At 42.0% G+C, this 12,497-nt stretch overlaps 1 protein-coding gene across 1 annotated transcript in view; it reads left to right on the plus strand.

Annotated features, from left to right (window-relative positions):
- VWA3B (von Willebrand factor A domain containing 3B) overlaps positions 1-12,497 on the plus strand; it is a 632,585-nt gene that overhangs the window by 238,193 nt on the left and 381,895 nt on the right. The window contains exon 16 of the mRNA XM_029603312.1: positions 4,019-4,149. Coding sequence (XP_029459172.1) covers positions 4,019-4,149 — 131 coding nt within the window. The remainder of the gene's footprint in view (positions 1-4,018; positions 4,150-12,497) is intronic.

Consider the following 12,497-nt stretch of genomic DNA (forward strand, 5'->3'; position numbering starts at 1 on the left):
GTGGCAGCAAGCAAATAATTGCAAGTGGTATATCTTGACATAAAGACTGCCTCTATATATGGTGAGCTCAAAGAAGAAATGTATATGTATCAGCCACCAGGATTTGAAGAACCAGGCAAAGAGAGACTGACAAGCTGAGCAAGATGCTGAGAAGCATGGGATTCAAGCATGGAGAAGCTGACCCATGTCTTTATTACAGACACAAAAATGGAAGCTGGATGTACCGTTTGTGTTATGTAGATAACCTGATTGTATGCTATGAAAAGGATGACAATTCAGAGATCAGAGACTGTTTAAACAAAGAAAAGGAAGTAAAACTACTAGGAAATATAAGTTACTATCTAATCATTGAAATAAAAAGTATATAGGCATTACTTGTTCAGATTTTCTGGATCTGTATGAAGGCAACAGAACTAGCATCCAGGGAAACAGGCTTCCAAAAGGGATATGGAAGTCAAAAAAGACTTACCAATAATAATCATTACAGGACGGCAATTGGAACCTATCTATCTTGCAACAATATCCAGGTCTGACATAGCCAGTGTTTGAGTTTACTTAGCAGAAGAGTGACTAATCCAACGCAGGAGGACTGGACAGCAGTGTAAAGGCTGGGAAGGTACCTGAAAGGGACAATGAACTTAAATCTCTACCTGGTTCCTCACTGCTTCCTTGTCTTTCCTTGCTTCCCTGTCAGAATTCTTTGGACTGATTTTGTTGCTGACTTGGACTGTCTCTGGCCTTGACTTTGTTTGTTTGCTGCCCGCCCTGCCCTCCATCTCAACTTCCCAGAAGTCCCGTTATTTGCACTAAAAAGATACAAGCTAGAACATCAGCTACTTTGTGCCAAAATTGCCTTATGTCCTTGCAGTGCCACCGCATATGTTTATACACACCCTGCTCCCGCAACCCCTCCAACTCAAAGGGCTAGAATCAGAGAAGATATGGGAATAATAAACAGGTGTTCCTTAAATCCTATGCAGCAGATGAACCATCAGCGCAACCTGGCACTGGCAGAGTTAACTACGATGGGCATTTACCCATATATCTTTCCACATAGGGCCAGTTAAAGAAAGTCCTAGGTCTTCATTCCATTGGTCAATAAGACCTTGTGGTGACGTGTTACCAAACTTTCCCTGTAGTATTCCCAATAAACCAGAGTAATGCCTTTAACAAAGGCCTCGGGATCTGAAAAATATAATTTCATACCTTTTGCTCTGGTATCTCCACCGAAAGGACAAATAATTTAGAGAGAGCTGTGCACAACTGTCTCTCATTCTTTATGTCCATCTACTTACAGCCTCTATTTGTATTATAAAATGGAGGATTGGATCATAAAATGAAGGTATTTCCCAGGGAAAATCACAACAGGGCAGTAAAGAAAAAAGACAGCTGCACTGGCAGTCAAGCTGTTTCAGCATGGTCAGAAGTAGAAGGAAGAAGCATCCGGAGGAATGGGTGTTGCGCTGGTGGTGGGCCCCTGGCCCGAGGTGTGGTTGATGCTATTCATAAGGCAAGCCCCATGGGTCCCCACCATCGGGAGGCAGAATAGACCGGGAGACGGATGCCGACTGGAGTTTCACCAGTACCAGCCCTCGTTCCCCGTAGGTTGAGCCCTTGGGTGCGGGGGCCAGCTGGTCTTAGGCGGGCCTCCGTTAGATGAATCCCAGTGGATGTTCAAAGTAGGCAGCCAGGGACCAGCAGAGGTATCGGAGGGACCTAGACAGGTCCCTCCAAGGCAGGAGTCCAGAGGCCCGGGTGGCAAAGACGGATCAGAGTGCAGGGATAGGTGACACCTGGGCAGTAGAAGGCCGAAGCCTAACAAGGCCAAGTCCGAAGAGATACCAGAGGTGAGATCAGGAACAAGCTGAAGTCAGGGCAGACGGCAGTGCTAGGCAAGGTACAGCGGAGCAAGGGTCAAAGCCAGTAATCAGTCCTGAGCGTAGTCCAACGAAGCAAGGGTCAAACCCAGTAATCCGTCCAAGGCATAGGCTAGGTAGGAACCAGGAAGAGAATCAGGAACAGGAACCAGGAACGAAGTTAGGAACAGGAACCGGGAACGAAATCAAGAACAGGAACCAGTAACGGAGTCAGGCAAGGAGTGAGTAGCAGGCACTGCCTTAAATAGCGGGGCCCGAGGATGTCATCATCCAGGGCCGCGGGTTACTTTCCTGCTGCGGCCCTTTGAAAGGTCAACGGGGCACACGCGCGCCTAGGAGGAGGCAGGACACTGAACAGCAGCATCTCCCCACAGCACACATGGGGAGACCCGCTTGGAGCTGGAGGGGTCCACGGAGCACCTGAGGAGGAAGCGGGGGTGCGGGAGTGCAGGCGGCTGCCCACTGCTGCCGGTGAGGATGGGCCAGGTCCGGGAGTTGGGCTCCGGAGGTGAGTAGGCCTGGTCGCGGGCCTGCCGCGGCCAGGACACACGAGAAGCCTCCCTGGGTTACTATAAATGGTGTGGCTGTCTTCCCAATGGAAACTCCTTGCATCCACTTGCTGGATAACAAATTCTCCGCTTCTCTTATTTCCATACTCTGTTGTACTATATGGGTACAGGTAGTGGATATCACTCTTCCCTTCTCCCCTTGAACCCTGATCCACTTTCTATTAACTCTGCTGATCCAGCAGTATAGGCTGCTGCACTCCCCAGGTGTCCGGGGCTGACAACTTCATTTCCAAAATTACAACAGCTAGCCTTTAGTGACCCTTTGTACTGGTAGACCATCAAGGCATACAAATAAGTGTCCTAGGGCACCAGGAAAGGGGTGAGGGGATAGTTTTTAGGGATGTGAATCAGGCTTCGGACTATTGAAAATATCAGATGATATTTTCAAAATAGTCAGAAATCGGGGGCTCCCCCAAAATGATAGGAAAACCCCACGATATTGATCATGGGGGTTCTTTTATCATTTTGGGGGAGGGCAGGAAAAATGGCACACAAAAATAACCCCTAAACCCATCCCGACCCTTTAAAACTAATCCCTTAGCTTCCCCCGCCCCCCCAAAAAACTTTTTACAGGTACTTGGTGGTCCAGTGGAGGTCCCTGGAGCGATCTCCCGTTCCCGGGCCGTCGGCTGCCACTAATCAAAATGGCGCCGATGGCCCTTTGCCCTTACCATGTGACAGGGTATATGTGCCATTGGCCAGACCCTGTCACATGGTAGGAGCACTGGATGGCCAACTAAATAAATAAATAGATCCCCTAGATTGTAACTTCATCACTAAAGGTACATTCAGATGTGCGAATAATCTATAGTATAATGTGCATGTAACACATTATGATCCAATAAATATTATGATTCATTACATTATAACAAATATATTAATTTTATCAGTTGCTTTTGAATTTTCTATTTTCTACTAGTACACTCATTTAATATTAATCAAAAAAGTCTAGAAGGGTTTTGTGTTAATTATTTTAATTTCCATCAGTATATTTTAAAATGTTCATTGAGTACATGTATCTGTGAAAAAAATACTTGTTTAGTTTGCTACTTGGACTGGCCAAAGCTAGTATGCTGCAGAGACAGCATTTATAACCCCTGAATAAAGGGAGTCTCAGTCATTGTACAACTGTGGCACCTAGTGGCCAGACTTGGGGTGCATGCATACCCTGGCCAAAGGCTGTTGTGATGGCAGTGCTAGATGGGAAGGAGTTCATAAAATGGGGGAATAACCCCAAATAGTTACAAATGAAGGCTTATGGTGCTATTTAACCCAGTCAGGGCCATTTCTTATTAAGCTGGAAATTCAAAGAAACAGAGAAACTACCAAGCCAAAAAACGAAATGCTTGTGTAGACACAGGTGATTTCAAATAAACAAAGGACTACAAGACCGCATTAAGAGAAGACAGAACAGAACTAGCAATTTATTTTTCTAACAAGCAGTGATTTGAAGTTCAGTGGGACGGAGATCTACAGTCACCGGAAAGATCCCTGGGGAAGGCCAGAGTAGCTTCACTGGTTTCCATAGACTGACTAAAATAGGTAACACCATTTATTTTATCATTTTGATAGAACGAGGACGTACACCTTTTAATGAAAGAGATGGAACAGGGAAAAAAGGATTTGGAGAAAGTGCAAAAACTTCATGCTGAGTGCCTGATGTTGGATTGGTATCACAATGGAGAAAACAATGTAAAACACAAGTATGTCGTCATGTCACACTACGTTAACGGTGTATAAGAGGCTGTCTTTGCCAGATTGAATTTTAGCCTTTGTTTCATATCTAATACTCATTAGCATTTTCTTCTCTGTCACCAGTTTTAAAATTCCCTTAACTCCTGCTGTGGCAAATGCAGAAATGTGATGTACAGACTCAGTGATTGAATCTTCATATTAAAACAATGCAGAGTGGAAGATGTTTTAGCACAGTTAGGATCTGATGTGCTAAGGCTTTTGCCCCATTATGCGCCCATGGGAAATAAAGTGTAGTAAATCAGGCTGTAAATGATGTTGTGCTTGAAACCTTTTAAAAATATTCCTGCTTTTGAAAATGCAGATCTTAGGGGCCTACTTACCAAAGGTTTCCTCCCATTTTGTACTGTCAGGAACACTGGAACGCCTTTTTGGTTGGGAGAAGGGGGAGGGGGGCAAGCAAATCAAGCAAGCTCCACTCCCCCAAATACTACTGCCAGTTTCTTACCTTACCTTTACATTTATTCATTCTTTGTGTAACTCAGAGAGTGTAATTATTCATTTTAGAAAACAAACAAAAAAAACCCAACCCAGCATTACTAATAAAAGTGCCAATACTAAGCAACGATTCTGTACTATGTATGGGCAGAGAAGATCATCAGGTAGCAAGAGCTGTAAACAGAGACTAAAAAAATGTGGCCTAAAGATACAAAAACAGTCCTAATTGTTTGGGCACCACTTAATTAAGAAAATAATTCCAAGCTCACCTTGATATGTCACCTGTATTTATTACACCATGTTTGGCACAGTGCAGTTATTAAAAAGAGCACTAGCAAATAAATGTGAGATTGAGATCATACCCAACATATATAATACCCGCAACCGGCCGCAATTAACCTGTGCACTCCAAGGCTCTGAAAGCTGCTGAAGGGTGACCCGTGGCAGAGACACCCTCTCCTCTCCGTGCCAGTCTTAGGCGCTTGCACACATCTCTTGCATACACCTTAAGAACATAAGAACATAAGAAAATGCCATACTGGGTCAGACCAAGGGTCCATCAAGCCCAGCATCCTGCTTCCAACAGTGGCTAATCCAGGCCACAAGAACCTGGCAAGTACCCAAAAACTAAGTCTATTCCATGTTACCATTGCTAATGGCAGTGACTAATGTCTAGGTGAACTTAATAGCAGGTAATGGACTTTTCCTCCAAGAACTTATCCAATCCTTTTTAAAACAAAGCTATACTAACTGCACTAACCACATCCTCTGGCAACAAATTCCAGAGTTTAATTGTGCGTTGAGTAAAAAAGAACTTTCTCCGATTAGTTTTAAATGTTCTACATACTAACTTCATGGTGTGCCCCCTAGTCTTTCTACTATCCGAAAGAGTAAATAACCGATTCACATCTACCCGTTCTAGACCTCTCATGATTTTAAACACATCTATCATATCCCCCCTCAGTCGTCTCTTCTCCAAGCTGAAAAGTCCTAACCTCTTTAGTCTTTCCTCATAGGGGAGTTGTTCCATTCCCCTTATCATTTTGGTAGCCCTTCTCTGTACCTTCTCCATCACAATTATATCTTTTTTGAGATGCGGCGACCAGAATTGTACACAGTATTCAAGGTGCGGTCTCACCATGGAGCGATACAGAGGCATTATGACATTTTCCGTTTTATTCACCATTCCTTTCTAATAATTCCCAACATTCTGTTTGCTTTTTTGACTGCCGCAGCACACTGAACCGACAATTTCAATCTGTTATCCACTATGACACCTAGATCTCTTTCTTGGGTTGTAGCACCTAATATGGAACCCAACGTTGTGTAATTATAGCATGGGTTATTTTTCCCTATATGCATCACCTTGCACTTATCCACATTAAATTTCATCTGCCATTTGGATGCCCAGTTTTCCAGTCTCACAAGGTCTTCCTGCAATTTATCACAATCTGCTTGTGATTTAACTACTCTAAACAATTTTGTGTCATCTGCAAATTTGATTATCTCACTCGTCATATTTCTTTCCAGATCATTTATAAATATATTGAAAAGTAAGGGTCTCAATACAGATCCCTGAGGCACTCCACTGTCCACTTCCTTCCACTGAGAAAATTGTCCATTTAATCCTACTCTCTGTTTCCTGGCTTTTAGCCAGTTTGCAATCCATGAAAGGACATCACCACCTATCCCATGACTTTTTACTTTTCCTAGAAGCCTCTCATGAGGAACTTTGTCAAACACCTTCTGAAAATCCAAGTATACTATATCTACCGGTTCACGTTTATCCACATGTTTATTAACTCCTTCAAAAAAGTGAAGCAGATTTGTGAGGCAAGACTTGCCCTGGGTAAAGCCATGCTGACTTTGTTCCATTAAACCATGTCTTTCTATATGTTCTGTGATTTTGATGTTTAGAACACTTTACACTATTTTTCCTGGCACTGAAGTCAGGCTAACTGGTCTGTAGTTTCCCGGATTGCCCCTGGAGCCCTTTTTAAATATTGGGGTTACATTTGCTATCCTCTAGTCTTCAGGTACAATGGATGATTTTAATGATGTTACAAATTTTTACTAAAAGGTCTGAAATTTCATTTTTTAGTTCCTTCAAAACTCTGGGGTGTATATCTTCCAGTCCGGGTGATTTACTACTCTTCAGTTTGTCAATCAGGCCTACCACATCTTCTAGGTTCACCGTGATTTGATTCAGTCCATCTGAATCATTACCCATGAAAACCTTCTCCATTACGGGAACCTCCCCAACATCCTCTTCAGTAAACACCGAAGCAAAGAAATCATTTAATCTTTCCGCGATGGCCTTTTCTTCTCTAAGTGCCCCTTTAACCCCTCGATCATCTAACGGTCCAACTGACTCCCTCATAGGCTTTCTGCTTCGGATAAATTTAAAAACGTTTTTACTGTGAGTTTTTGCCTCTACAGCCAACTTCTTTTCAAATTCTCTCTTAGCCTGTCTTATCAATGTCTTACATTTAACTTGCCAATGCTTAAGCATTATCCTATTTTCTTCTGTTGGATCCTTCTTCCAATTTTTGAATGAAGATCTTTTGGCTAAAATAGCATCTGCTTCTAGAATGGTATTTTTTAACAATGACCACGCCTCTTGGACATTTTTTACTTTTGTAGCTGCTCCTTTCAGTTTTTTTCTAACAATTTTTCTCATTTTATCAAAGTTTTCCTTTTGAAAGTTTAGCACGAGAGCCTTGGATTTGCACACTGTTCCTCTTCCAGTCATTAAATCAAATTTGATCATATTATGATCACTATTGCCAAGCGGCCCCACCACCGTTACCTCTCTTACCAAGTCCTGTGCTCCACTGAGAATTAGATCTAAAATTGCTCCCTCTCTCGTCTGTTCCTGAACCAATTGCTCCATAAAGCTATCATTTATTCCATCCAGGAATGTTATCTCTCTAGTGTGACCCGATGATACATTTACCCAGTCAATATTGGGGTAATTGAAGTCTCCCATTATTACCGCACTACCAATTTGGTTAGCTTCCCTAATTTCTTGACCAGATGGACGGTAGTATACCCCTATCACTATAGTCTTCCCCGACACACAAGGGATTTCTACACATAAAGATTCAATTTTGTATTTAGTCTCATGCAGGATGTTTATCCTGTTGGACTCAATGCCATCTCGGACATAAAGCGCCACACCTCCTCCCGAGTGCTCCTCTCTGTCATTGCGATATAATTTGTACCCCGGTATAGAACTGTCCCATTAGTTATCCTCTTTCCACCATGTCTCTGAGATGCCAGTTAAGTCTGTCATCATTCACTGCTATACATTCTAATTCTCCCATCTTACTTCTTAGACTTCTGGCATTAGCATACAAACATTTCAAAGTTTGTTTTTTGTTTGTATTTTCATTGTGCTTTTTAATTGATAGGGATAAGTTAGAATTTTTTAGCTCAGGTGAGTTTTTAGTTACAGGCACTTGGACTACATTTCTAATTATTGGAACCTCACTGTCGGGATGCCCTAATTCTAATGCATCATTAGTATCCTTTAAAGATACCTCTCTCCGAACCATGCACTGCTGAGCGACTGTCTGCTTTCCCCTTTGTTCTAGTTTAAAAGCTGCTCTATCTCCTTTTTAAAGGTTAGCGCCAGCTGACTGGTTCCACCCTGGTTAAGGTGGAGCCCCATCCCTTCGGAAGAGACTCCCCCTTCCCCAAAAGGTTCCCCAGTTTCTAACAAAACTGAATCCCTCTTCCTTGCACCATTGCCTCATCCACGCATTGAGACTCCGGAGCTCTGCCTGCCTCTGGTGACCTGCGTGTGGAACAGGGAGCATTTCAGAGAATGCTACCCTGGAGGTTCTGGATCTAAGCTTTCTACCTCAGAGCCTAAATTTGGCTTCTAGAACCTCCCTCCCACATTTTCCTATGTCGTTGGTGCCCACATGTACCACGACAGCTGGCTCCTCCCCAGCACTGTCTAAAATCCTATCTAGGTGACACGTGAGGTCTGCCACCTTCGCACCAGGTAGGCATGTTACCAGGCGATCCTCACGCCCACCAGCCACCCAGCTATCTACATTCCTAATAATCAAATCACCAACTATGACGGCTGACCTAACCCTTCCCTCCTGGGCAGTACCATACGTTATTCTGTGGTTTTATATTCTTTTCATCAAAACTGAATAAACACGATTTGACATAAAAATACCATCTTAGAAGGGCAATCCAAAATGTATTCCATGCATTAAGAAAGGTGGAAGGAAGGCCAAACGATTGTTGGCATGGTTAAAAAGTGAGGTGAAAGAGGTTATTTTAGCCAAAAGATCTTCATTCAAAAATTGGAAGAAGGATCCATCAGAGGAAAATAGGATAAAGTATAAGCATTGGAAAGTTAAGTAAGACAATTGATAAGACAGGCTAAGAGAATTTGAAAAGAAGTTGGCTGTAGAGGCAAAAATTAATATTAAAATCTTTATAAAATATATCCAAAGCAGAAAGCCTGCGAGTGAGTGGATTGGACTGTTAGATGATCGAGGGGTTAAAGGGGCACTTAGGGAAGATAAGGCCATTGCGGAAAGATTAAACAAATTCTTTGCTTCGGTGTTTACTGAAGAGAATGTTGGGGAGATACCCGTTCCAGAGACAGTTTTCAAGGGTGATGTTACAGATGAACTGAACCAAATTATGTTGAACCTGGAAGATGTAGTAGGCCAGTTTGACAAAGTGAAGAGTAGTAAATCTCCTGGACCAGATGGTATACACTGCAGGGTTCTTGAAGAACTCAAAAATGAAATTTCAGACTTATTAGTAAAAATTTGTAACCTATCATTAAAATCGTCCATTGTACCTGGAGGGTGGCTAATGTAAACCCCGATATTTAAAAAGGGCTGAAGGCGAGATCCAGAAACCTATAGACAGGTAAGCCTGACTTCAGTGCTGAGAAAAATTGTGGGAACTGTTATAAAGAATAACATCACAAAACATGTAGATAGACATGGTTTAATGGGACACAGCCAGAATGGATTTTCCCAAAGGAAGCCTTACCTCACAAATCTCCTACATTTTTATGAAGGAGTGAATAAACATGTGGATAAAGGTGAACTGGTAAATGTGGTGTGTTTGGATTTTCAGAAGGCGTTCTGAAAATCCCTCATGAGAAGCTTTTAAGAAAACTAATAAGTAATGGGATAGGAGGCGATGTCCTTTTGTGAATTGCAAACTGGTTAAAAGACAGGAAACAGTAGAATTAAATGGTCAGTTTTCACAGTGGAGAAAGTTAAACAGTGGAGTGCCTCAGGGGCCTGTGCTTTTTAATATAGTTATAAATTATCTAGAAAGGGGAATTGCAAGTGAGGTGCTTAAATTTGTGGATGACACAAAATTATGCAGAGTAATTAAATCTGAAGCAGATTGTGATAAATTGTAGGAGGAGCTTGCTTGTGAGACTGGAAGATTGGGCATCCAAATGGCAAATGAAATTTAATGTGGACAAGTGCAAGGTGATGCATATAAATAAATATAAATAACCCTTGCTGTGGTTACATGATGTTGGGTTCCACATTAGGAGTTACCACCCAGAAAAGAGATCTAGGCATCATAGTGGAAAATACATTGAAATTGTTGGCACTGTTTGCTGTGGCAGTCAAAAAAGCAAACAGAATGTTAGGAATTATTAGGAAGGGAATGGCTAATAAAATGGCGAGTGTCATAATGCCTCTGTATCGCTCCTTGGTAAGACCTCACCTTGAATATTGTGTACAGTTCTGGTCACCGAATCTAAAAAAAGATATAGTTGCACTAGAGAAAGGCGACCAAAACAATAATGGGGATGGAACAGTTCCCCTTTCAGGAAAGGCTAAAGAGGTTAGGGCTTTTCAGCTGGGGGGGGTTAGGGTATGATAGAGGTCTACAAAATAATGAAAGGACTGGAACGGGTAAATGTGAATCAGTTATTTACTGTTTCAGATAATACAAGGAGTAGGGAGCACTCCATGAAGTTAGCAAGTAGCTCATTTAAAACAAATCAGAGAAAATTCTTTTTCACTCAACACATCATTAAGCTTTGGAATTCATTGCCAGAGGATTTGGTTACGGCAGTTAGTGTAGCTGGGTTTAAAAAAGGTTTGGATAATTTCCTAGAGCAGAATTCCATAAACTACTATTAATCAATAAGAATTAGTAGCTTGGGATCTATTCATTTGTTGTTGGGGTACTTGCCAGGTACTCGTGACTTGGTTGGCCACTGTTGGACACCAGATACTGGGCTTGATGAACCCTTGGTCTGAATCAGTATGGCTTATGTTATGTTCTTATATAGACTGGCCTGTGCACCTAGAGGAAGGCCCCAAAGGCGATGGCAGTAGCATCCTGAGCATGTGGGAGTGTGGATGTCAGCTGGGTGGCAGCATTGGATATGTGAGCTGGCTCACGAGAGCAGCTCATGAGCCGGCAAATGTAACATATTGGATTATTACAATGGCATATTGGCTGGAATAGTCAACATTTGCAGATAGTACAGAACATAGCAACAAGGTTGATCTTTGCTTGTTCTTGGCTTTTAAGCATGACACTATTATTATATCAACTGCATTGGCAGATGAAATTTAATGTGGACAAGTGCAAGGTGTTGCATATAGGGAAAAATAACCCTTGCTGTAGTTACACGATGTTAGGTTCCATATTAGGAGCTACCACCCAGGAAAAAGATCTAGGCATCATAGTGGATAATACTTTAAAATCGTCTGCTCAGTGTGCTGCAGCAATCAAAAAAGCAAACAGAATGTTAGGAATTGAATGGTTAATAAAATGGAAAATGCCATAATGCTTCTATATCGCTCCATGGTGAGACAGCACCTTGAATACTGTGTACAATTCTGGTCGCCACATCTTAAAGATATAGTTGCGATGGAGAAGGTACAGAGAAGGGCGACCAAAATGATAAAGGGGATGGAACAGCTCCATTATTTATTTATTTTATTTATTTAAAAACTTTTCTATACCATCGTTAAGTGATATACCATCACAACAGTTAACAAATAGGCACATAAATAAATTTGAAATAGATTTTACTTTAAACAGTGGGTGCCAAAGTTGTTCAGATACATGATTCAAAATATTATAAGCTATATGTAGTGTGTATTGAAGTTCCCTTAATAGGCTATCCATATATGCGACATACTGTAATTCTTTATCTTAAAACTTAAGTGTGATAAAAATAAAGGTAAGGAATGCATATATGTTATCTGGTGACTTTTGCCTATGTGTATAAGTCCTTTTCTAGTTTCTTAGTACTACCTATTCCCCATTCTCATTATGAAATGCTTTTTTGAAAAGCCATGTTTTTAGGCTTTTTTTGAAGAGTTTATGGTCTCTTATTAATCTTATTTCGGGTGGCATTGAGTTCCATAATATGGGGCCGGCTAATGATAATGCTCTTTCCCTTACTTGTGTCAGTTTGGCTGTCTTTACAGAGGGTATGATTAGTAAGGCTTTATTTGCTGATCTGAGATTCCTTTGGGGAATATGTAGTCTTAATGCAGTGTTTAACCAATCTGTATTTTCTTCATTGATTAGCTTGTGGACTGAGCAAAGTGTTTTAAATTGTGCTCTTTGTTTGATTGGGAGCCAGTATAATTCCGCAAGAGTTTGAGTGATGTTATGAGAAAAGGCTGAAGAGGTTAGGGCTGTTCAGCTTGGAGAAGAGACAGCTGAGGGGGGATATGATAGAGGTCTTTAAGATCATGAGAGTGTTATGAATCGCACTGCCCGCGGGTTTCCCCGCGAGCAGGCTCTGACTCACCACGCTGTGTCATCTTCGCCGATGCGGCAGGACGCCGCCATTGGCCTGCCCACGCGGCCCGGAGGCTGTCTTCGT

The sequence above is a fragment of the Rhinatrema bivittatum genome, chromosome 5 (genome assembly GCF_901001135.1).
Source record: "Rhinatrema bivittatum chromosome 5, aRhiBiv1.1, whole genome shotgun sequence".
NCBI classification, from domain to species: Eukaryota; Metazoa; Chordata; class Amphibia; order Gymnophiona; family Rhinatrematidae; genus Rhinatrema; species Rhinatrema bivittatum.